General features: G+C 35.4%; 1 protein-coding gene and 1 long non-coding RNA gene across 3 annotated transcripts in view; one reads left to right on the forward strand and one right to left on the reverse strand.

Annotated features, from left to right (window-relative positions):
- Positions 1-4,501: 4,501 nt before the first annotated feature.
- Positions 4,502-27,205, reverse strand: trarg1a (trafficking regulator of GLUT4 (SLC2A4) 1a (gene/pseudogene)). Its single transcript, XM_021466430.3, has 3 exons — positions 26,274-27,205; positions 8,441-8,567; positions 4,502-5,840 (listed from the first exon to the last, which is right to left on the reverse strand). Exons 1-3 carry the CDS (start codon positions 26,655-26,657, stop codon positions 5,818-5,820), a joined length of 534 nt encoding a protein of 177 aa, XP_021322105.1. The 5' UTR covers positions 26,658-27,205; the 3' UTR covers positions 4,502-5,817.
- LOC141377843 (uncharacterized) overlaps positions 21,845-27,497 on the forward strand; it is a 47,601-nt gene continuing 41,948 nt past the window's right edge. The window contains exons 1-2 of one of the 2 annotated variants that reach the window (XR_012390861.1): positions 21,845-22,283; positions 24,370-24,453. This is a non-coding gene — a long non-coding RNA (uncharacterized lncRNA). The remainder of the gene's footprint in view (positions 22,284-24,369; positions 24,454-27,497) is intronic. The other variant, XR_012390860.1, reaches the window with a different exon arrangement.

Consider the following 27,497-nt stretch of genomic DNA (forward strand, 5'->3'; position numbering starts at 1 on the left):
TGAGAATCACTCCTTTGGACCATGCACATACAAAATTGCCCAGTAACTTTATTTGTCCTTTTCTTTAACTCTCTACACTTCACGGGCCTTTTAAATTCACAAACATATAGTATTTTGCCTCATGCTTTTCCCTGCCTAGATGAGTGTGTGGCAGAGGGACTGCAGCAGTCATTTGGAAGTTAGTAGGCCTCCTGCAGATCTCCACAGGAAGCTGTCATCAGCCTGCTCACCTCCCCTGCTGACTGAAACATGTTCTGTTCACCAGCCCAGGGAATGAATGAATAAATCTTTGTCATCTCCACATTGTTTCATTTCACTCCACATGTTGCCTTATTTTGTTCTTTCCTAGTGATCTTATTATGTGACTCCTGTCCAGGAATGAAGACATGACACACATCACCTGCCCTGCTGTTCTTGATTTTGAGGTATAGCAGCTCTTAAATATTTAAGGGTCTTTTTATTCCTTGGCTCTGGCGAAGTGAGATAAGACTACAAGCAAAACTGTTTTCAAAATTTAATACTATAAAGTGAAGCCATCATTTTGTGATTTCATTGATATCTGCCTCACCTATGTAGTAGTGTGTGAGTTGAATAGGAATAGGATTGGCAGGTCATGTAATACTTGATTTTCTGGGCCGCTTTCCAGAAAAGTTACACAAGCTGAGTCGTCACTGTGAATCTGAAACGAGATACTTACAGAGATCTCTATCCTGCTTTGTCACTGTGGTGCCCTTGAGCGTGACACTTAACCAAAAGTTACTCAAGTCCAGTATGACGGTTGCAATCAGCCTACATTAGGGATGTCCAGTCCTGAAGAGCCATTGTCCTGTTCTAATCTGACCCAACACATGGTGCTGAAACATTCCAAACTCCAATACCAAAATGTAAACATGCTAGTCTTTTTTAAGGACATAATGAAGCATCACAGACCATTTGTGTCCCAGGCTATTTATAATTTTAGCTTTCAGAAAGTGCACACAGGTGCCCACATTTTTCAAATGATTTATATAAAAGATGGTGTGATCCTGATAATCCTTTTTAAAGAGGATCCTTTACAACAGACTTCTAACTGACAGTAGTACCCAAGCAGCATTACATAACTAAAGTCTGGACTTCAAGGTGAACTGCAAGAGTTTGGGGTGCCAATTTGGATTAGCCCTAGTAACTCTAAACATCCTGGTTCAGTTGGTCTTGATGGACCTTTGTCACATTTCTTGGTTTCTCAGTAGTTACAGAGAAGCTACAGGAAGGCTACATAGTTGGCTACATTAACATTTAAAAGGAATGTAATTTAGGTCAGCTTACAAAAAGCTCTATGTGTTTATCTTTGTTTCATTTCCTTGCAAATGCAACCATTTCAGATTGCGATCCTAGATGACTAATGATGGCACTTTAGTCTCATTTAAGCTGGTGGCTAGATCTGTGTTTACTTAAACACTTGTGTCATTGTGAGAGAGAGAGAGAGAGAGAAAGCGCTGTTAGTGCTGAGTGCTGGAGTGAGGCTGGGCAGAAGGCCATGCTTAGAGATCAGAGACCCAGTGAAGTGCAAAATCAGCCAGTAGATCTTGTGCCATTTCCTTTGCTATGCATTATTTACAACCCCAATAGTCAGGAGCATGAAAAATGAAGCTTGCGTGTATGTGCATTCGGCGGGATGGCTTTGAAAGCTTTGTTTCTTGGTCTGGCAAGTTTAAAATGTTGAGTTTTGTTCTAATGCAATTATTTTCCTTGCAGATGTTCCTCCGCCGCTGTGCTGTGTTGGACCAATAACTGCAAGCAAGTTGTGGACCATGCACGTTAATGTTTATTTCACACTTGCAAAGGTACACAGTTCCTAACATAGAAAAACAGATATACAAGTGAACCAAGAATCCAGAGTTTTAGATAATAAATCACAGTTTTAAAAGACACATAGCAGCATTTTTGCATCTCATTCATATTGGCATAGTGGTTGTTAACAACTCAGCATAACAAAAGAGTTCTGAAAGAGCATTGATTCATAAAACAGTAAAGGATACACTATAATGAAAGGTGTTTAGTGCTAACAGTCTGTTTTCCCTAAGAGATTATGCATAATGACATGAGTATATTGATGAAAAATAACTAATAAAGTGCTTTGAGATCTATAACAGGGCAGTTAAATACTTAATTCAGTGTGAAGATCAGCAAACTGAAACATTTCGTCCCTTCCATCTCGCTCTAACCAGATAAGTGCTGTTATGTATCTGTATATTCTTTTTTTTGACAAACTTATAATTGATCAGTTTAATTTTGACTTTTTAATATTAGCAGAACGATGTATTAGCAATCACAGAGATGCAATAAACACCGTGAGACGTGTCAAAGAAAAGTTCACCATGTCCTAACCGGACGCAATTCAATATGACATCATGCGATAAAAGGTTTTCCATGTTTGCGTCTTTATCAGCCATAAGGGAGATAAACGACGGGTGACAAGGGATTCTGCTTAATGCTGGGTTCAGACTACACCATATTTTTGTCTGTTAAATTGGATTTTAGACTATATGCAATAGTTTAACAAAAAAATTAATTATATTAGGAGACTTTAATTTGGGTTTTTTGCACCAGAATAGTTGCAGAAAGAGATAGCTGAGATTTATTCCTGACTTTAGTTTCTAAATGAGTCATTTTAGTCAATAATTCAATTATCTATTCATGATAATTAATTTCTGAATGAATCAACATTTTTGACTGAATCGATTGAATTAGTAGTGAATTAATCGCACAAGACAAGCTTGCCGCCACCTACTGGTTTAGTGTTATATTTAGTGAACGGCTTTAGCCATTCCTCCATACAAATGTAATATTAGTTCATTGAGCTAACTCTTTTTGAAAACTGTAAAATAAAAAAATAAAAAAAATAAATTAAAAAAATATATATATATATATATTTTAAAGGTGAGAATTTTGATAATCTGCAGTTCATAGAGTGTTTTTTTTTCCTTTGAAAGTTAACTAATTTATCTGCCGATAGGAAAGCATATGTAATATTAAAATATAATTTTTTGTGGTTTAAACTAGGGCTGCACAATATACCGTTTCAGCATCAATATCGCAATGTGCGAGAGTGCAATAGTCATTTCGCAGAATCTGCAACGTCAAGTTGTGATTATAATTTACCAGACGTAACAGTTCACAACATAGTGGCATCATTTCATTTCATTTCCACACTGAAGAATAAGATCAGTAACTTTATACAGTGATCATTTCATTTCTGTTGCTGAAAACTGTTCGACTGCCCAGAAATTCATAAGTCATTGCTTATTTTATTTGAATACTTGCTCTGTTATATGTATTTAACTTTGCTTATTGTTTTTTTTTAATTGTATTCAGTGGCGGATTTAGTCATGGGCAATCGCCCAGGGCGCCATCTTGCTGGGGGTGGCATGGGGGAAGCAAAAAAAGTGCCCAGTAAAAGCTTTGAGATAAGATTAACTTTATGCAAGTGTATTGAGTGGTTATCCAAGAATAAAGATGTTAGGGGCCATTACCAATTCAATTCACAACTCAAGTTTCTTATTCTTTATGTGCAACCGAAACAACGCTGGTGAAAACAAATAGACGCAGGCAGCTGCTCAGAAAGCCATTCCTGCACGCCTCACACACGCTGATCATCATTCCGGTTGTTTACATGCACGTCGACATGCAAGTCAACAACACTAAATATTAACATATTATAAAATATGGTCATGATGTTACTTTGACTGAGCATGACTATGAAGCAGAAAGGAGGAATAATCGGTCAGGGAGGTAGACCTCATAACATCAATTCTAGGCCATGAGCCGGGTCTAAGACAACAGATAATTCTATAAAACATACGTCATGCAAAAGTCTTAGAATATTTTTTTGCAACTGTGTCATTACATTTCAGTTACATTTAGGATTGATGTCTGTAATTTTTTAGAATAAAAGTTGTGTAATATTAAAAAAATAATAAACAAATAACTTATATTTTTAAAAAATAAATAAATATATTTAAATGTATTTATAATAATTATTTTAAATGTGTATATATATATATATATATATATACACACACACACACACACACACACATATATATATATATATATATATATATATATATATATATATATATATATATATATATATATATATATATTTAAAATATACACATATACATATAATATATATATTATATTATATATATAAATTATTTCTTGGGGGATGGTTGAAGGGGGGTGTTTGGGGTGGTTTCGCCCAGGGTGCCATTTAAACTAGAACCGCCACTGATTGTATTTTACGCACATACACTGTCCTATAAAATATCATGCAGCCCTAGTTTGAACCCAGCATTAAAATGCAATGTGATAATCTCAGGTACTGACTGAAAATTATAATGTTAAAAAAAAAATATATATATATTAATTCACTACTTCATTTCTAATTCTTGATGTTATAAAAAGAATCATAAAAACTGAGAGAAAAAAAAACTAGTAAATCACATGACAAAGATGGTAACAGTCATTCAGCATGTATTTTAACAATGCTCTGGTTATTTTGTATTATGCGTTATAAACTTGTCACTTGCAGACGATCATGCCTACACTCTCTTCTGATTGGCTGTGACATTGTTTTGTATCTTTTGTTACGTCATGTAACTCTGTCAAGACAAGAGTCTTATCACGTTGCGTCTGGTTAGGACACGGTCTTACACACAAGCTCATTCTTGAAGATAGAAAGTGTTTTGTCCACCCACAGCATGCCTAAATATTTCTATAAATATGTTGATATATATCTCATATTTATAAGGGTTAAGTAGGGAGATTTATGACCGGGAGTCTGACATTCTGTCCTGGAAAGAACCCGGGGAAGGATGAATAGTCCTGTGGTGCGTTTAGCATACTGATATAAAGGTCTTGGCACAGAATGGTGCTGGCCGCCGCATGCCTCTAGATGAATGTCCATGCTCCAGCAGTTTTTGTTAGGAAAGAGAGGCCTGGCATGCGTATCGTTACAGTCTTACCTCTCTAAAGAAAACTAGACTAGTACAGGACGTGTAATGAGAGGCTGAGCTCTCCATGAATGCTGTGTCTTTGACAGAATATAGCATTTGACACACTACGGACAACGATGTACAGTCCCATCTGTAGACTCCCACTACTACTCTCACAGATTAAAAAAAGATATAGTCATTGAAAATGCTGACACTTATTCACATACAAGGTCAGACATGCACGTGGTCATTTGTTTGAAATCCAAACCTACAAAATAAATGGAGAAAAATGAAACCTCCAACCCCAGTGTCCGTTTCTACACCTGACATGGATAAGTCGACCCTAGTTCAATCCCTCAGCTCAGACTCCACATAGAAATCTTTTCTATAAAACATACATCAGTAGTTAATTAGTTGCAAATATTTCTGTGCATAATTTTCAAATGCAAGATCGACCAGGAGTAATATAAGGTTAAAATGCAGCTGTGTGTAGACGTTTTCCATCTTTGAAAAAAGAAAAGAAAAGAAGAAGTCCTTGTCCTTTGTGTCATCATCCACAGGCCACTTTTTTTTGCCGATACAGCAGTATTTCTCATTTACATAATGCAAGCCATCACTGTTCTTTTTAACATATGGGATTTTGAATTTATTTAATTTTTTCACTGAGCATGCTAACCTACTGCATGCATTTTCGCTACTTAATCAGATCTTATTTAGTCGCGACAGTCCTCGTTTCTTTTTCATCTTCTGTGGCGTTATTGATAAGAGGGAGATCTTGTTTTAATTACATCATCTGTGGGTTTTTTTGCAGTAGTAGTAGTAGTAGTAGTAGTCATCTTTACTTTGTCCCCTTTCCGGTTACTGCAAATATAGAGAGAAAAAAACAGCAGTGTCTGAATTATAACATCAGCATTGATTAAAAAAAAAACACATGTAATTTATCAAACCACAAGTTTGTGACCTGCTCTATCATACCGAGTCTGAATTATCTTTGACAAAATGAGATATGTGACCCTGCACCATTAAACAGGGGGGCTGCATTTATACATTTTTGCCATTAACCAAAAATACATTAGTTTGTGCCAAAAATCATTAGAATATTAAGAAAATATAATCTTCGATTAACATATTTAGTATATTTTTTAATTAGTAATGTTCATTTAGACAGCTTTAAATGTGATTTTTGTAATATTTTCATATTCCAGATTTTTAATTGATTGTAATATTACTAAAGCAAAACCATACATTAATCAAAGCTTTCAGTGCTCAGCATAATGGAGTACACCCCATTTTGAAAATGCATATTGGTAACCAATTTCTCAGGGAATATAGGCATGGTATTTTGGTGCATATAAACAAAACAGATTCATTAAACAGATATATTATTGAAAATATTTTTTTTCACCAAACATATTTAGAAATTTAAAGATAATACAATTTAATTCAAGCAAAATATTGCATAAAAAATTACAACTGAATTTTAACTTCTTTTTTTTTTGTTGCTTCTCTTGATTTTATCTTTTTTTCAATAACATATCAATTTTGTACTAGTTTTTGGACTTTTATCATAAGTTATTTTGTTAGAAAAGCTAAACATTTGGCTTCAAACACTACTGTCTAATCTAATGTATATGCACGAATATAATATTGTATAGCTTCCTATTAAAAATATGAACTTAAAAGAGAGATTTGTGAGGGGTGTACTTACAGTATACAGTTGAAGTCAGAATTATTAGTCCCCCTTTGAATTGTTTTTTTCTTTTTTAAATATTTCCCAAATTATGTTTAACAGAGCAAGGAAATTGTCACAGTTTGTCTGATAATATTTTTTCTACTGGAGAAAGTCTTATTTGTTTTATTTTTTATTTTTGGTCCAACTTTTTAGGTCCTGGGTCACAGTTATAACAATTTAAACTCTTTCCATCCTAACCTTTTAAAAAGAATTCATTACATTGCTAAAAAAAATAGATGTAATGTTTTTTTTGTTTTTTTTTTGCCTCAAACCAAGTACAGCCATTTATTCACACTCATGATGTTTCAAACCCATAAGTATTTTATTTCATCTTAATAATACAATCTGAGATTTGTGCCTCTTCATTGAAAATCTGTTTACTCAAAACTCTGATGCATTCATGAACTGGAAAGAAAATCCACATGAGTCAGAGCATCTTGTGAAGACATGATTGCTTTATATAATGGACAGATTTAACCTAAGCTTCTATCCACATGAGAACTGATCAGTTTACAGTGTTCAGACTTGGAAACTCAAGCATGTTTGATCAATGCAAAAGAACCAATGAGGTCAATAAAGTTTGTTATTACATATTAATTCAGGTATGACTGCACTTGTTTATCTTAATAGCTAGTCCTGGATAAAATATGTTTTAAGTGATTGTGTCTCTTCAGGATACTTTGATTAAGCCACTTAATTTCTTGAATGAATGTTTTGAAGTTTCAGAGTTTTAAGTGAACAAACTTTTAATGGATGAAGAGAAATCTCACAGATTTGATTTAAGATTTCTTCATTTGAAGAAATATCTTCTTGAGCAAAGGTTTTACGGATCTAGAACAACATGAAGGTTAGTAAATAATGGTAATTAAATAAACAAATAAATAATACTCATTATACTTTTGGAAGAAAAACACTTGCAAGGGAAATTTCACCCAATAATTTTAATTCTGCCCTCAATTAATCATCGTCTAAATATTTCAAGTATTTTTTTGTTCAGTTCAACACAAAAGAAGACATATTCAATAATGTTGGAGACCTGTAACCATTGACGTCCATAGTATGTTTTTTCTACTGGTTACAGGTTTTTAACATTCTTCTAAGTATCTTCTTTTATGTTCAACTAAGAAAAAAAGCTTAAAACAATTTGGTTTTGATAAAGTAAATTGTTAGTAAATAATAGCAGGATTGTCATGTTGTAATGGTGAGTATCCCTTTATGGTTCTGTGTTCTTACTATTCAATTTAATTCAAGTGTCTTTGTACAGAGCTTTTCACAATAATTATTCCAAAGCAGCTTAACAAAAGGTGCAGATTATGTTGCAATCAAAAACTTACTGTAAAGTTAGGATTAAGTTTAGCATTCAATTATGTATAATTTACTGGTTTTAGTTTAATAACTATTTGATAATAATAATAAAATAATAATAAAATGTATCACGGTTTTGATAAAAATATTAATCATTGATAACAATTATACTAATAATTACCAGAAATGTTTGATGGCATATTAGAATTAAGCAACAGCATTTATTATGTTAATGTTGTGATAATTTTTCCTCAATATTTCACTTTATCAATGATAAAACAATAGTCAAAATGCAAGTGTTTTGCTTATAAACACTCAATCGTGTCATCCAGCTCATAGTAACAGTGTCACATCTATCTTATATGGTAGTTGCTAAACTTGACTGTTAAAGTAATGACATATACAGACATGTAATTATACATACCTGCAACCACCACATATATTATGATGCTCAGGAGGCCCACGATGATGGCCACACAGCTAAGCAGACGAGCCAAACGTCCCAAACGTCTTGCCCCATCCATATCCCCCTGCTGTAGACTGTTTCTGGACTGCAATGAGAGTAGACATATACAAAAAATCAATAATTCAATAGATCACGATAACAAACATGCATTATATTGATATCATGGGCACTTCAAAATACTGTGAATAAGTCCAAAATCAAACAAAAAGTTTTCAGGGGTAACTTAATTAATGTGTCTGTGATCCCTGCGTAAGTGATTCATCAAAATAAACAGAAAAAGGTATGTCTAAGGCACTCGAAAATTTGCAAAAAAAAATATTAAAAAGCCTGTATTGACATGGCTGTTCCTTAAAATTGTACCTACATATTTTGACAAACACTTTCTTTCATCAAGGTAACCAAATGAAGAAGTTAAATAAATGAATAAGTATTTAATCTTTCAGTGTTTTGTAAGAATATGCACATTGTATTTGCAATTGTTCATAACAGCAATAAAGGCGTGGAGACTTTTTCAAGTTTATCTAGCCTACTACATGCTGAAATAGATCATGTTTAAAAATTCTGTGATTATTTAATGGGCTGTTGTGCAGTTAATAGAAATGCTACTCTTACAATGAAAACTACTAAATCTTTCATTAATCTTAGATGATGGAAATTTCTTAGTTAACGCCATACACTAGATGTTGCCTACGCTATTGTTGTCTATTGGAAGGAATGTGTCAATAGAGCCGCATTTTAGTAAAAGGCAGTGCTGCTTTGAAATGAATGTGGGACCAGGTGCAGCATCCGGAGCCAGAGATATATAACCATTCATTATAATAATAATAATTCCTTACATTTATATAGTCTTTTTCTAGACACTCGCAGCGATTTAGACCTCATCCACCACCAATATGCAGCATCCACCTGATAAGACGGCAGCCATATTGCACCAGACCACACACCAGCTGATTGGTGTGGAGGAGACAGAGTGATGAAGCCAATTATGATATGGGGATGGTTAGGAGGCCATGATGGACAAAGGCCAGTGGGCAAATTTTGGCCAGGATGCCGGGGTTAAACCACTACTCTTTTGAAGAACAACCTGGGATTTTTAATAACTACAGAGAGTCAGGACCTCGGTTTAACATCTCAGCAGTATAGAGTCCCCTTCATTAAACTGGGGCGTTAGGGCCCTCACAGACTGCAGATTGAGTGTCCCCTGCTGCCCTTACTAACACCACCTGCAGCAAACTAGCTTTCCCATGTGGTCTCCGGTTCAGGTACTGATCATGCGCAGCCTTGCTGAACTTAGGGTGACTATGTGAGAGTTGCAGAGAGCTAGCTGCCGGCTAATAGTGAACACGAGTTTATACACATATCTATGATTGGGAGTTTTCCCGGTGCTCAGTATGCAAAATTTTCTTTTAAATTACGAAAATGATCATTTTTATATATCACTTTTATATATTGATGTATAAGTGATTGCACGGGCATTGCTGACAAAGAGTGTGTGTTTAAGTGCATGGAAATGTATTATCCTCCCTCCCTGTTAAATTTGATCTAATCCATGTCCTGATACACACCCCCTCTCCTGCGCTCACTTCTCTATCTAACAGAGGGAGCGATTTGTTTGTGAATGCCGCGGCATCTTGTTGTCAAATTTCATTTGCATTGTTTGCTTATTTTATTCAACTAAACTAGCATAAGCCTAGTATTTAGAGCAAGTTGCTACAGTTGTACACAGTGCTTAAGTCCAGCATCTTCAGATTGGCTTTAGTTTTAACTAGTGCGGTTGATTGACTTTGTGCTGGAAGCACTGTACAAATGTGGTGGCTTTATTGACGCATGCTCAGGGTCCGTATGCGATATCTAGTTTATAAATCTATGAGTTAATGCTTAATAACACTTTAGAATCATAGTTGTACACGTTATAATCATTGCAATACATCCTTATAATATTCTTGCAGCTTAATTTGTTTGTTTACTCTAAATATGTGTATAAAATAAAGCAATACACCAAGTATTTTTCTTTTGTTATTAAACCTGTTTAGAAACTAACCGTTTCTCCAGCGTAAGCAATTCATTGCAACTAGAAAATCTGCCAAAATGAGAGGAAAAAAGTGAAATAAAATGACAATGTCACAAGAATCAAAACCGTATTTACATTTTAATCTGTTGTAATAGATCAAAGCTATCGATTGGATCCAGAAGGCATGTAAGGAAGCAAAAGGTCAGAGGTGACAGTGTGAATTGTGGAAGTGATTGGGATACAGGATGAGGTGAGCCGATAAGCGTGTTTCCTTATTAGTGCAGTTCTATGCCACAGCCACCCATTAGATGCTCAGTGTACCCCAGGGAGAGCGTCTCCAGTAGACTGCATTAAAGTAATCAATACCGAGCAATAGATTGTGCAGGAAAAAGCCTCCGACACAGTGGCCAAACAATCTCCCTACACTCAAATGCTAATTCCATTCGCAATCACGTTGGTGTGTTGGTTTTTCTCTCGCGATGTGACGTAAACTGGCATCATCATAAAAAAAAAGCTCAGAGTGCAGTCGCTGTCCAAGGTGCTGAATAGACTTTGATCAGCTTCCCAAAGCACTGAGCAGAAAGTGAATTGTACTTAATCTCTACGGCACGATTCCCAAAAGCACTGCTATTTTAGTAGCACATGAAAAGAGACTTGTAATTTGAGCTGAATCTTCTTGCTCTTGTTTATCTGAGACAAAGAAACACTAATTTTTAATTGTAGTGTTTAGTATTCTTGAAATTCTACTACAGCTTTTATTGAGATTTGGGTTTTATTTTTATATATATATTAGTTTTTATTATCATGTTGTTAAACTAAATAGAAATGTAGAATCTTGCATGGGTGACTATTAAATGAAATGTATAGTTTTAGAATCTGTCCCTGCTAACCATTTGATTGCGCATTTGGTGGGGTGGTAGTTCTGTGGTATTGTCATTTTATCGGTTTTCTGCCACAATATTCTTAACCATGCCCCTCTTATCAGTAGTTTGCTTCACGGAAATGATACCTAAAAAGAAAGCCCCGCCCACTACTCAATATTCTGTTTCATATGAAGAACATCAGCAAACTGAAAATTAAAGTTTCAGCAACTTCGGCTGAAATTAAGTAACATTCTAAAAATTATTTCCAGCCTTTGAAAAGTTTTTGTCGACTTCTCCTAACCTGTGGTTTTCTACAACTTCATCCCGAAGGTCTTTCGAAAGCAGAGTTTAATGTGATTAAATATATAGATTTTCACAGGGTATGATGATTTACTGTAAAAGACCTGAATTTGTCAGGGTAAAATTGATGTTGATCTAATTGAGCTTAACTAATCCAGTAACCAATATGTTTTTATACTGTAACTATGATAACAACATTTTTTAAACATCTACACTCCCAACAGTCCCAAAAGTGCTATTTGTTGCAAAGGCATTGGAGAATCTTTTTTGTGTTCCACAAAGAACCTTTCATTGAAGTTTTTCTCTTGGTGCTAATAACTTTTAAATAATCTAAAAGAAAACTGACCTATCGAGATGCCAAGTTTTTTCAATAGAAATTTTCTATTTTTGGTGTAAAAGAGAGATTAGCAATTAGGAAAATGGATATAAAACAAGTTATTTAGCTCTGATTTGGTGGAAAAAAGCACAACATGGCTATATTAGGAATGCCATGCTAAAAAGTCAACTGAAAGTATTGCCAGTAACACTCAGTCTAGTAGCAAGCAACAGCAAAGCACAATTTTAGAGTTGTTTGTGGCTGTATGCATCATATGAATGAACATATTCACAAACATATTCTATCCATTTTGCAATTCCACAGCTGTACATTGAATGTCGTGATATTTTGTGTAGCATCTATGTTGATAACTATTTTGTTTTTAGACAATATAAGTTACAGAAAGGCTCCCATCAGCCATGTTAGTTTGCTAAGTGTTCTGTGTTTTTATAATTATTTTTTTGTTTGTATAATAAGTTACACTATGTCCATAATTTGAGTTGAACTTGTTTACAGACAGGAAAGGTCATCTTATTTGTGCTTACAGTTTGCTCAGGAGAAAAACGAGTGTTCAATTTCTGAATACTTAAAAACAAATTTGAATAAATGTTGGAGTTAGTCAATATCTTCTCAGTTTATTTTTTAAACTGACACTCACTGCATCTAAGCAGTAAGAAGCTACGATACAGATTATTGAGCTGAAGTTTGTTTGCAAAATTCAATATCAAATCGCAATATCTGTCAAAAAAATTGCAATTAGATATTTTCCCCAGATCGCACAGCCCTACTTAAAACATTGCATAATGTTACTGTACATACAGTACACTACATAAATGGTTCTAACCAGAGCAAAAAGCCGCCTTCACATGTATCTCTGGTGAATGTACAACCAAAGTCTGAACGGCCGACTGAGGAACCATCACACTCTTAATCATGTCTTCAGCGTTCACTTAAAGCAGACGCTAGAGCAATAGCAGATAGGATTACAGCTCTATCAAACTGGTTTTGTTGGAGAAACTGAAGAGCTTCCTCCATCACATACACACAACCCTCCCTCACCCACAGGGAGGCTCCTCTTCCACAGGACTGCCTGTTGCCTTTGGAGCCATGGGGCCGGGTTTACAAAGAGCCTGTGCCAGCGCTAACCCCTTTTGACATTGAAAAATGATGGTCAGGATTTACTAAAGACACTTGGTGAAAAATTGCCAATGAAAAGGAGTGGATAGCGTTATTTATGAGGCTGACCTTATTGTAGTTTCCCTTTCAGATGCTAAATTTATGGGAGGAGAGTATTTAAATAAATCATGCAATGAAATGTATTATGTTTGTTGGGAATCAAATTGCTGTTTTTATATTTAATGACCAAAAACTTGCATAAATAGTATTATTTTAAATTATTTTTTAACATTTAATTATATTTACATTTAATTCAATATTCAATTAATATTTTGATCCATCAAAATCCTTAAGATATGCTGATTTGCTGCTCCAATTATTATAATGCTAATGATTCCTTGTGCAGTTTTGTGAAAACCAACTCTTTTAAAGTTCAAAAGACCAGTACATTTTTTATTTAATTACAATCTTTTGAAACACTGTGGATTAATTTAATGCATCGTCGCATAATCAAAGTATTAATTTAGGATAAAAATATTTTGATCCCCAAACTTTTGATGACTTTGTTAGTATTGATGGCATCTAAGGAATATTTTCTTTCCACAATTTTTATGGTGGAAAAAGGTTCTATTTATTATAAAGATTTTCTCTGTTGGAAAAAGGTTCTTCTAGTATCACTGTGAAAATCTCTATGTCTCTATTTAAACTCTATTTGTATTGAAAGGTACACTATCAAACAAAGCTGCAGTGTTTACATTGTCAGCGCTGATCTCCTGTTTACACTTGATATTAAAATAAATTCCTCTCTGTCAATCTCATCTATGATCACAAGTGGGCAACTCTAAAGTACAGGTGTTATCCATATCTGAAGGTATTTTCTGAGATTTTTTGCTTTGTTTCAAACAGAGACTAAAACTATTAGTGTTGTGATTTCATCTGAACGTTCGATTTCGCAAGGCAATATTTCTAAACAGAACAAAAATCTCACATCTTATTGTTCAAAGCAGACATTTCTCTGGTATTCTGCTCATAAGTCATCTGTCGGAATGCAGACAGCAGCTCTCTAAGCCTATCACATTTTGTTGCTGCCATTATATTATAATTTAGAGAAATTCAATGAGTTATTGAATAGCTGCAAGTTTTTTTTCTGCCAGAATTTTTTCTTTATTTTACACCAGCATCATTATTCTGTGAGAGAGAATGATAAACTTTGCTACACCGTAAAACCTAACAGTTAGCTTCATCAAATTAAATGAGCGTAGTTAACTCAAAATGTACTGAAAGTTAATTCTACTCATTTGAAAAGAGTTTTGAACTCAGTGTTGAAGGTAATGAGTTCATGAAATAGCTCATTACTTCAACTTAAGTAGAGTAAGTTCACAGTACTCTGTAATCTGTAATTACTCAGTAATCTCGTAAAGATTATATATTTTTTTTTAGCTCAAAGGGTTTGTAGCAATCGGTGTCCTCAAACAATTTGAGTTGCCTTAACTTATTGGGTTCAACAGTACTCAGTTGGATTGAGTTCTCTTCATTTATTGGGTTTTACTTTGCTCGAATTGCATTTGTCTACACAAATGGATTAAGTTCACAGTACTCATTAGGATTAGTTTTTAAACTTAAATGATTTGTTGCAATCAGTTTCCTCAAATGGTTTGAGTTACCTTAACCTTTTGAGATTTACAGTGTATTTTTTCCACACAATCCACATAAGAACTAAAGTCGGATACACTTGTTTGTTGGGTCAGATTGCCTTCTTATTGCAACTGAACAGTTTTTTTTTTTCATGCTGTCTGAGACCACCTCATTCAGATGATGTTGAAATACAACCCAATAAACCGAGCTAAATAAACACAATATGGCATATTCCACATATAGAATATCAAAAAGCCAAGCACCCTAAATGTTTTGTGCTTGTCCACTTTTGGACAGTTGAAATGTAGTTGTAATTGAAAACGCATTAAATCAGACTGCTTTGTATAGTGGAAGTTTGCTTGATAATGTAAATGCTCATGTGGTAAATGCATTAGAACAGTACCCCTGCTAACCCAAACATCTTATTATTATGGGGTGTGTTGCGACGAAAGTGCACGGAAACAAGGGATTCACACTTGACTGCATTGTAATTAAACACAGAGAATTATCTAAATTGTATTTTCTATCCATGTTTATTTGACTCCCACTCACTCATAAGCCATGTAACATGGACTTGTTTATTCAGTAACTCTCATGTATCACACTGTGTTATAGAGTGACGAAATTAGAGAGTGGGGTCTCTATAAAGCTGGGCAAAAGTGATCCTAAAAGATGCTTTTAAGTGAGTTTATGACAGCAATGCATCACTGAGAAGCAGGTTATACCATGTCGGGGGAAAGCAGGCCTAGATTTGCCAATTATAGGACAAAACTCAAGCAACTACAGTATACAACTATTTATAAATCCTGCAAAAGGAAACTTTAAGTTTCAACTGCAGCTTCTGAACGGCATCATTTCTCAGAAAAAAACGTGTTAAAATCACATATGAAGCATGTTTTTGAAGCATTGCCCCCCAACATAAAAATGTTCCAAAACCAAATGGTACATGAGTGTTTTACATGTTCCAAATGTGTTGAAATGGGTACAGGTTTAGGATTTAATTACTTTAGGAGTCAATTTGGGATAAAATCTCCATCTCCAGGTTGAACGTAAGTCCTTACCCTGAGTATCTTGGGGTTGTGTTCACGAGTGAGGGAAGGATGGAACGTGAGATTGACAGGCAGATCAGTGCAGTGGCAGCAGTGATGCGGTCGATGTATCTGTCCCTATTTGTAAAGAAGAAGCTTAGTCGAAAGGCAAAGCTCTCAATTTACTGGTCAATCTATGTTCCTACTCTCACCTATGGTCATGAGCTTTGGGTCATGACCGAAAGGACAAGATCTCAGACACATGCAGCCAAAATTAGTTTCCTTCGCACCCACTTATGGATGGGCTGAGAAGCTCTGTCACCCAAGAGGAGCTTGAAATAGAGCTGCTTCTCCTCCACATTGAGAGAACTCAGCTGAGGTGGCTTGGGCATCTGGTTCGGAGGTCTCCTGGAGGCCTACCTAAGGAGGTGTTCCAGGCATGTCCCACCAGGATGAGGCCTCTGGGAAGACCCAGGACACGCTAGAGGGACTATGTCTCTCGGCTGGCCCGGGAACGCTGGAGCTGGAGGAAGTGTCTGGGGAGAGGGAAGTCTAGGGTTCTCTGCTAAGACTGCTGCCCCTGCGACCCGGCCCCGGAAAAGCGGAATAAAATGAATGAATGAAGGAGTCCATTTGTATATTCCAAGAGACAAAGTAAATGAAATACCTACTAATGAGTGAAAATCAAATGTGGTTGATCCTGTAAGGGTTGTGTTATTTCATTTACTTTATCTTAATATGGAATAAACAAATGAACTCCTATAGTACTTTAATCCTGGATGCATTCCCTCTCCATCACCTCGCAGTTCAAATACTGCAGACTGGCTCTGACATCCTAGCAGGGGTATAATATGTGGCTGGAGCAGCACAACGTTATTGATTCCCAAGTCTAATCACTGCGAAAAGCGGTATCAGCGCTTTCAATCAGTGGGAGTCTTCTAGCGTGTAGTAAAATGCCATCTGTCGCACTTGCGTTTCAATCTCCCAGCCGTTCTCACCTGACTTCATTTAGCAGGATGACAGTGCAGAAATGTGTTGATGCAGCTTCACAAATGGCTTCCGGCTCTTTGTGTTTTGAGGTGCTTTTTTTCTTGCTCGACTGTGGTTTAGCGAATGCTCAGAAACGGCAGTGGATTGTAATGGGCTGTGCGGCTTTTCTGAGTAGAGGAGGGGTGTGGTCCCATCACACGGCAAATGGACAACACTGATTCCCCTGGAGCATTGGCCTGTAATATATTTCTCTTGAACTGGAAAGACTTTGGCAATTCTTGTGGGTTCGTTCGATGACCCCTTTTTCTCCTCGCTTTCTCCTTTTCACTGTATGTCACATAAGCTCAGGAAAGCTCTTCCCCTCCCCCCCCCCCCCCCCCCCTCAGTGTGTCCTGCTGCTGCAGCCCGAAGTGAACAGGAGCTCTTAACGTTCCCTCACAAGCCAGAGCCATTAATTATAAACAGCTATGCCAGCGAACGGGGAGGTGGGACTGTACAGAAACTGCACAATAGTAGTGGCAAAGTCCCTTCTCTGGGCTTGCTTTATTTATCTATATGTCAGCAGGAATACTAATACTAGAATATATTTGAATTAATCTGATTATAGTCACATAGTAATAATTAAAGCCACATTTAAGTGTAAAATGTTTTTATGCATTTATTTTCTCTGTTTCTCTGCAAGTATTATCAATAATTGTCACTTTAATTTTTAGTTGTCAACACTGCAGTTAAACAGCTTTACATTCATTTTTTTAACAAATCATTATTTGTATTTGTTTTAGAGGTTGACTCTAGGTTTACCCTATTTTTAGATTTAGATCTCATCTACTTTATTTAAGATTATTCTTGCTATTGACCGAACTGTGTTGAATTTTCCATTTAACTCGAATTTTTTTTTTTAGAACTGATCAATGATTGGTTATTTGGAAAACCCTATTTGTACTTTCTATAGGATGCTATAAAATAAGATGTACGCTCACCGGCCATTTTATTAGGTACACCTGTCCAACTGCTTTTTAATGCAAATTTCTAATCAGCCAATCACATGGCAGCAACTCAATGCATTTAGGCATGTAGACATGGTCAAGACGATCTGCTGAAGTTCAAACCGAGCATCAGAATGGGAAAGAAAGGGGATTTAAGTGACTTTGAACATGGCATGGTTGTTGGTGCCAGACAGCTGGTCTGAATATTTCAGAAACTGCTGATCTACTGTGATTTTCATCCACAATCGTCTCTAGGGTTTACAGAGAATGGTCCAAAAAAGAGAAAATGTCCAGTGAGTGGCAGTTCTGTGGGAGCAAATGCCTTGTTGATGCCAGAGGTCAGAGGAGAATGGCCAGACTGATTCGAGCTGATGAAAGCAACAGTAACTTAAATAACCATTTGTTAAAACTGAGATATGCAGAAGAGCGTCAAATCTTGTTGCTACATTTCACAAAGGCTCACCAAAATTGGACAATAGAAGATTGGAAAAACATTATCTGGTCTGATGAGTTTCGATTTCTGCTGCAATATTCGCATGGTAGGGTCAGAATTTGAAATCAACAACATGAAAGCTTGGATACATCCTGCCTTGTACTAAGGGTTCAGGCTGGTTTTGGTGGTTTAATGGTGTGGGGGATATTTTCTTGGCACACCTTGGGCCCATTTCGGCCAACCTGAGTATTGTTGCTGACCATGTCCACAGTGTATGCATCTTCTGGATGGCTACTTCCAGCAGGATAACACACTGTCATAAAGCGTGAATCATCTCAGACTGGTTTCTTGAACATGACAACGAGTTCACTGAACTCAAATGGCCTCCACAGTCACCAGATGTCAATCCAATAGAGCTCTTTTGGGATCTGAACAGGAGATTCGAATCATAGATGTGCAGCCGCCAAATTTGCAGATCTCTCATGTCAATGTGGACTAAAATCTCTAAGGAATATTTCCAGTACTTTGTTGAATCTATGCCACGAAGGATTAAAGCAGTTCTGGAGGAAAGGGGTACTAGTACGGTGTACCTAATAAAGTGGCCGGTGAGTGTATGTGTTCATACATTACATTAATCAGTATCAAAGCCAAAACTGGAGCTAATATGACAAAATACCTTAAGGTCACTCTGCACAAATCAGTACACCCTAATGAATATGTAGTAATATGTAAGAAAATGAATAATAATGATAATAAATGAATAAGAAAAATATTAAATACAATTTTAATGAAGAGAAGAAATCAAGAGAACTATAAAAAAATGCATGAAATTGGGTTGAAACGTTATAGTTTGTATGTTTTTGAAACATTTTTTGCCAAAAAAGTTTGTATCTTTCTTATCCTAAATATAAATAATAAAAAAAACATATAGCAATTGATTCAACATATTGTAATGACTCAAAAAATTGTCAGTATTGTAAACTTCCTGATATTATTTATTAAAGTACAAGGTAGCTTCACGATGCTCAGTGAAAAGCTGTCTCTTCAATATTAATAGGGATTCTGCTGGAGTTTGAATGAGGTCAAAAAAGCTGTAGTGTAACTAAGAAACAGTGAACAAGAAGGGCCTGGAATTTGTTTCTTTTGTAACTAACCAAATTGACCGTTCTTTTTATGAAATATTGCATTATTATTTAGTCACAAGTTTGCAGACTTCTCCGAATCTGAAGTCATCATAGTTAGTTAAATTCTCTGGTAAAGGAAAACTGCAACACGTATAATTGTTGTGTTTTTATTTTCCTCAACAGAAAGAGCAAAAATCTTTTTCATTTCTAGGACATTACAAAAAAGGAAAAATATTGAAGGATGATGTTTCATCATTGCCTCAGACAGTGAAGTAGAAACATTCATGTAAAAGTGTCGAAGTTTTCAGTAAGTCAATGCCAAAATAATAAAATTCAACAATCGATGTTATAATGTACATTATGTTTTTCATATACTGTATATGCAGTAGAAGTCAGAATTATTAGCCCTCCTGAATTATTAGCTCCCTGTTTATTTTTTCCCCAATTTCTGTTTAACAGAGAAGATATTTTTCATCACATTTCTAAACATAATAGTTTTAATAGCTCATTTCTAATAACTGGTTTATTTTATCTTTGCTATGATGACAGTAAATAATATTTGACCAGATATTTTTCAAGACACTTCTATACTGTTTAAAGTGACATTTAAAGACTTAATTAGGTTAATTAGGTTAACTAGGCAGGTTAGGGTAATTAGGCAAGTTGGTTTCTGCTTAAAACAATGGTTTGTTCTGTAGACTATCGAAAAAAAATATATAGCTTAAAAGGGCTATTAATTTTGACCTTAAAATAGTTTTTAAAAAATTCAAATCTGCTTTTATTCTAGCCAAGATAAAACAAATAAGACTTTCTCCAGAAGAAAAATTATCATACTATAATATTATTATTATTATATTGTGAAAATTTCCTTGCTCTGTTAAACATAATTTGGGAAATAATTAAATATTTTAAAAAAAGAAAAAAAAAACAATTCAAAGGGGGATTGTATTTCTGACTTCAACTGTATATATATTTAGCCCTTTATTTAGTACATACACACACACACACACACACACACACACACACACACACACACATATATATATATATATATATATATATATATATACATGTATATAAATATATATATTGATGTAATTTGATGGAGGAGAAGCTGACAGTGATCAAGGATTCATTCTATCATTAAATTGTATGATTTTGTTAAGGACAACAAGCTTAAGTCAGGCCCTGTCACAGTTTTTTAAGTGAAAATGTACAGTCCTGAAAAATGCCGATATTTCGGGCTCTGATGATGTGTTTACTGATATGAGGGTTGGATCAACTGGTCAGTTACATGCAGTCAACTAATAGAAAGCCATAGAATCAATTCCCAATAAACAAAATCAAGTCTCGCCCTTCATTTCATCTGTTTGAGAATTAATTTCAGTTGACTTTATATCAACAGAGAACAACAGAGTTATTTCAACTTGGGTTTTATGATAAATGTTAAAAAAATAAGAATAATAATTAAAAAGCAAAAGCTAATTTACAATACATCAAAATGTGTGGTGGTATTATACTGAATTTTCCCCCTATTTTTTCTATATATATTTATTTGTTTTACTTATATATTGTTTTACCCCTCCAGTTTCTCTTTTTTTCCTATTGAAAACAATCTTGTATTGTCAGTGCTTGAGCAGGTGCACTGTGGAAATGGGATCTCGCTGGCTGTTTGCTTTCATAATATAATGGTTCACTCAGCATTGTGAAAACATGATGACACCATATTACAGTATAGGGCTTGTTTGAGAGACAAGCAGCTAAATGCATCAATATTTTCCAAAGCTATTCTATATGAGGTTTTGAAAAAAAAAAAAAGCAGAAAATGGCAGACCATTGTTGTCTCAAATTCCAGTTATAGTATAGCATCACGTAATATTGGAGACCAAAACAGAGCCATTCAGCCGCTCTGCTTACCATATTTCACCAGCAGAAGCTGCAGTGTGTGCAGTTACTGCTTTACTGGTCCTCCCATTGCACTGAGATTGCCCAATAAAATCTACTGCACCTCCCCAGGACAAGCAAATCACCCCTTTCTGCTTCCGTGAGCTTCAGCTTGCTATAACATCTTATTCGTACTGCATTGCCTCTGTAAGCTCATTGATTTCAGAGTTCCCGATGCATACCTACAGTACAAATGCTGTCGGTTACAATTGCTTTCTGAGTATTGAATTGTTTGTCTGCAGCTACTGGACAGTGAATCTGGTGTCATCCTAATTTTATTATAATCAAAACCAAACAAAAAATCGCATCAAATGTATACCACTGAAAGTCACGCGTTTTATTAGGACTTGATCATGTTGGAAAAAAGGAATTACAAGGGAAATCTTAAGATTTTTTCTATTTTCTTTTCATAAAACAACTATATTTGAATTAATTAATTGGGTTAATTGATAAACATGGCTAAATTATGATCACAGTGAAACTTTAATCAAGATAATATCTGATAAATAACTTTTTGAAGAGTGAAAAGCCTTTATTGTATCTGATTTTTCTTCTTCTTTGTGCTCTTATTTTGAAATATTTCTTTTATAGCCTACAACAGTTCTGTCTGGTTCTTGAATCTGATTGGCTGATAACCGTGCTTTATTTTGCCAGTAACAGCATTCGTCCAGCCTCTTAACCCTTCACCCTTGTGTATTACTCCGCCCACATACAGAGACAAGCAGAGGAACCTTTGTCTACAGTTTGACAAATATTACTGCAGTTGGGCAACATAATATCCTTTTGAGGCTTTTTTTAGTCGAGAATGTAGATTACATTGCAACTGTGCAGTTTGTTTATGAGGATAGTGCCTATTTTAAATAATTATAATCTCGGAGCATTGGATTCAATTCCTCAGCCGCCATCAGCCTTCCTGAGCAGACCAAAAAAAGTGACGGTTGACCTTCTGCCACAAGATGGCGACAGAGACAGCATAAGTCCTTAGGGGAGATTAACAGCATTTTCTCAGAATAAATTTCAAACTACAGCTACACAAATCATTAAAAATCAATCAGGTAAGTGTCGATCCCTCTCTTTTGTATTTTGTATTGCTGTATTAATACCAAAGAAACTGGTTGTGTTTGCTTTGCGCTGGCTTTTTTCAGGGTTAATTATTAAGAAATCCAGATTGAAACAGAAATACTGGGAAATCTCTGTAGATTTATGGCATGTCATGCCTTATCTTAAAATGTGAGCAAAATCACCTGATTTTTCACCACTTTAGACTTTTTGCTAGAGAATCGTGAATGAGTGGCGGAAGAAAGTAGTTCCTCAAACAGAGGGGTTTCGAGGCTCTTCGGGTTTGATTTTTCTTGTTTATATACACGTTTATGCTGACGAGCTGTTTTATAAATGCAATGTCACATTCGTAGCAGTGCAATATGGCTGTATATCAGCACTGGTGGAACACTAAGGTGCTTAGCCTGCGGCCTCGAGCCAACACACACCTCCCACCAGAGCTGATATACCAGCCTGATCTTTGGATGAAACGTAAGGATGAAGCGTGGCACCTAACCCCACCCCTAAACGCAACCGTCATTGGTGGATGAGCAAGTCTTACTAAATTGTACAAATTACATTATACAAATTCACACAAATTAGCAACTTAATCAAAAAGTTACGAATTGTCGTGAGATTGTGTTAGATATACAGCCATATTGCCATGCTACTAGTGTGATATTGCTCATTTAGTGCCCTTTGAACTCTTAACTGTGCCTGGTTGCAAGCTGTCTTGCGTGCGAGATTAGCCAATAACGGTTACAACCATCTAGTAATCTAATCAACAACTTACACCCAACGTTGTTCAAAAAGCTAAATCTAATTTAGTTAAAAGTTAAATTTAAATATAAATTATTATTTTAAACATATGTCACAATATAAGGAAAAACAATTAGTTTGTCAAAATAATGTCTAATTAATGTGAATTTATTTAATCTCACCTCTTTTTTTTTGTATGATATTTCCCAGTGATTTTTAAATAATCTTTTTACATTTAGTTTTGATGCACTTTCAGTTTATGCCTTACACCCACATAATTTATGATGCAATTTCTAATCCTGTACAGATTTATTTTGGGATTCATTTTCTGTCAATCAATAAATCAATCCATCTATTTATTTCTTAATTAAAAAAAATATTAATCAATAAGTACTTTTTTATATAAATGAATAGGTTTTTGATTTTCAGCTGTCAATCTGTTTGTCATGGAACGAAGGGTTAATTGCATTTTTGGACAGATGAGGCTAAAGGAGATTCCATTTGCATGAGTGTGAACAGCACTACAGTTATTTTCACTAGAATATGGATAGCTTTCAATGCAACCTCAAAAATTACAGTTAATAAGGGGCATTCAGGACTCTATCTCAACACAAAGGCACCACAAAGTGCGCTGAGTCAGATCTCACAGGTCCAGCTTCTGATGTAGCCACAGCAGGGAGCATTCCACACTGTAAATGTATACAGGATTTTGATATTTACAAGAAACTGGAGGCCATTTGTATGCTGCCTTTCCACTGATGAGAATTTAATGCTTTAATTTGTGTTTCTCCTGTAATGCATGTCGCACTGAAACACTTAGAAAGTTGTAACAAGCAATGCTTCAAAATTCACTTAAGGCTGAATTTGACAGTGTCTTATTAAATTTACTGAAATGATGTGTTTAAAAGCCGCTCTCCTGTGACTGTGCTGGAAAGTCTCATTTGTATCCTGCTGAGGTAATACTCTTTCAGAACGAGAGGATATAAAGTGAATACAAAAGCACTCATCTTTGATTAGAAAAGGAGGGCTACACGCTAACAAGAGGAACAAGGGAAAAATGCTGCCCTACTATTATAAAACAAAGGATCTAGCTAAACAGTTTCTTTCTAGTCATATGAGGGAAGCACTCTGTTGTACGTCATCATTAAATACAGATAAATAGTACCACACCCTATACAGTATGTAGGAAATCATTTCTTGTTGTTGTTCTATGCTTTGGGAGCATGTTTTTGTTTTAATAACCTAAAGCTTCTAAACTGACATTCAATATAAGGCTCACTTTTAAGGAACAGTTTGCACTGCATTCATGCATCCTAATTGACTGTTTTGCTCTGCGGTCCCCAGAGTTTCTACTGTGGCCGTACTTCATGTGCGGTGGAGGTAGTCTGCACCAATTTTCTGGCGAATGGCTCCCCAGCACACAGTCAGGTCCGTTTACTGCGAGCATATGCAGGGCTGTAAATCACACCTGTCAGTGGATCTGTGCTCTGCTCTCTCAATGCAGCTCCTGCGCTTTTGCATATGATTTGCAAGAGTATGGCAAGCCATTTTAGCAATTACTTTCACTAGTATCAATTTCAAACCAACCTAGTGCTTTTAAAACTAACTTGTATTTATTCTATTTTATTTTAGTACATTAATTGATGAATGGATGCTTTTAATTGATTGTTTAAAATCAACCCATTTGAAACTAATATTATTGATAATTATCTTCTCTTATGTGTGTGTGTGTGTGTGTGTGTGTGTGTGTGTGTGTGTGTGTGTGTGTGTGTGTGTGTGTGTGTGTGTATATATATATATATATATATATATATATATATATATATATATATATAAAATAGGATTTTTAAAAATGGAATGAAGTACTACTAATAAAGTTGACTATAATGTCAGTTTATACAAGAAAACTGAGGGGAACTTAGCAAATAATATTATGAAATAAAAATCTAGTCAGTAATGAATAAATGGCTTTTTTTAAATGAATACAAAACCTATTCGGAAAAAAAAGAATTAATTGTAAAAGTATTTTATTAGATCTGGATTTTATGAATTCATACATTTGAATTCTACAAAAATAAGAGAATAAAAAAGTATGCACAGGTTGCCAAAACCCCTAACCACCCTGATCTCAGCAAAACATTGTTATTTAATGAGGTGGTAATTTATTATGAATTTGTTTTATTTTAATCAAACAAAAAAAAAATGTCAGATTTAAAGAAAAAGTAAGGCATGAATGTTCAGACCAACCAGATCTAAGATTTGAACCCGCCCCATGATGTCCCCGCCCCTAAACCAGCTCCTAAACATCACTTGGGCGTGAACAGGTTATATAAAAACATACGCTTATTTATTAATGATCATATACAACAAGACGTTTCTATTAATTTAAAAGAAATCATTTTTGCTTGTTATGAATCTGCCTCTCCTAAAAGAACTGCTTGTCTTGTTTTAAATTTAATTTATTTTCTTTCTAAATTCATAAATGCAAATTTACTAATACCAAACCATACCTGTTTTTTTGCAAGAATTTAGTCATTATTTACATTTAATTTCATCATCTGAAAACAAGAAAACAAACAGAACTATTTCATTTTGTAATAATTTTAATTTATATACTGTAATTGGTTCTTAAATGTCTTACCATAAAGTTTATATCATGTTCTTAATTGTTTTCTCTTTCTTTCTTTCTTTCTTTTTTTCTTTCTTTCTTTCTTTCTTTCTTTCTTTCTTGTATGTTTTTTCACTGACAATGTAATTCATATTCTGTATTGTAAACAAATGTTGCTAGAAACTTGTAATAATAAAAAAACTTAGGAATGTCATACAATAAATTCAAAAGAATTAGTTGCTCATAAACAATCTAATAAGAAATTCTAAAATAATGACACATTTTTATTAAATTGTGCTGCAAACAAAATGTGAAAAAAAAGGTTATCAGTGAGCTTAAAAAGATACTGGTAACTAAAGCTTTAGTTAGCTGTTAAATTAACTTGTGTTAGTTTTAGTAGTCACAGTAGTTCAATGCAAACCCGCTTGCCATACAATGGACGCGTATTTTGAAGCAGAATTTTGTTTTAAGCCAGTCCAAGTATAGGCTACTTTTATCTTGATTTCCAGTTATAGCCTATGCAATGTGTGAAATGCGTGACTGTTGCTCTAAATAATAAAGTATACTTAGGCTATCCCCATTCTTGAATTGTTATTTGAAATTGGATGGAAGTGTAACTTATTGACCATTGCCTACTCACCATAATTGAATAGACCAGTGCAACGATGCTTATTGGCCACACGGGACAAAAGCAGGAAAAAATGACCAGTATGAGGTAGTCTTTGGGTTTTTGCTGCTCTTGGACGGCATTACCGGTGGATGAAGTGCGGCTGAGGCTCACTCTAGACGGAGAGAGAGGAGCCGCGCCGAGATGCCCCGCCGAACCGGACCTCAGCGGCAGACTGTGGCCATTCTGGTCCCCGTCGAGAGTCTTGTCGCCCCCGACACTGACGGTGAAGGAGCTAGAGGTCTTCACCCCGGTGGGCTCGGTGGTCACGAGCAGTTTCTCCGTCTCGGCTGGTTGCGTGCCGCCACTCTCCCCCAGATTTGATTTACCAAACTCCGTATCTGTGTTTACTGCCATTGTGGAAATCCAACGTTGTTATTGTCTTTGAAAGAAAAACTCCTGTTGGGGCTTACAAAATGTTATCAAAGTAGTCGGACGGCGTTAGTTTCCCATTATTTACAATTTCTTCAACTCAAAATTACCCGTTTTAATTTATTCATACGGTTAATAGCTCGAATTAAAGATATCTATGTAGTCGTTGTTGTTGTTTTTCTAGTCTAAACTAATTAAACAAGTCAAAGATGCGCTGTAGTGTTATTCTCCCATGTATGTCCATCCTCTGTGTGATCGGCTTAATGGATTCAGTTCCGCTCAGTTCAGTCCCAGATCGGAAGATCGTCTCCTCTGCCCACACACATCAACTAAACCACAGAAATGCGAGGCATTTCCACAGCAGCATCACTTAAACGTAGCAAAATGCGTTGAAAAAAAGATACAAATGTTCTCGTGCAAAAATGAAAGAGCGGCAGCTTTGGACTGTTACGTGATGTTGCAGCAGGTGAAAGTATAGTTGCGCAGCAGTGAGTTGTGTTGTTCCTCTCTCACCTCCTCTCCTCTGCATCAGTGATGGAGCTCCTGCAGGACTTCCCATGTAATGCTCTTCCCCTGGGGATGCTGCAATACCTCCTTGTGTCTCTGTGAGCTTTTTAACAGCATTTACCACTAGCTAAACACTGGTTAAGGAATCAAGTGGTTAAATCGTGGATTAAGAATATTTTAAAAATGCGCACCTTCTGATTTACTTTTTTCATATTAATGCACAAGCACAACACGCTTAAGTCATTAGCCAAATTAGGGGAAGATGCTTGGATAATCTATGCGCAGTTCCTCATTCAATCATAACTTAATCAGTCTTTT

This window comes from Danio rerio, chromosome 15 (genome assembly GCF_049306965.1).
Source record: "Danio rerio strain Tuebingen ecotype United States chromosome 15, GRCz12tu, whole genome shotgun sequence".
Taxonomy (NCBI): Eukaryota; Metazoa; Chordata; class Actinopteri; order Cypriniformes; family Danionidae; genus Danio; species Danio rerio.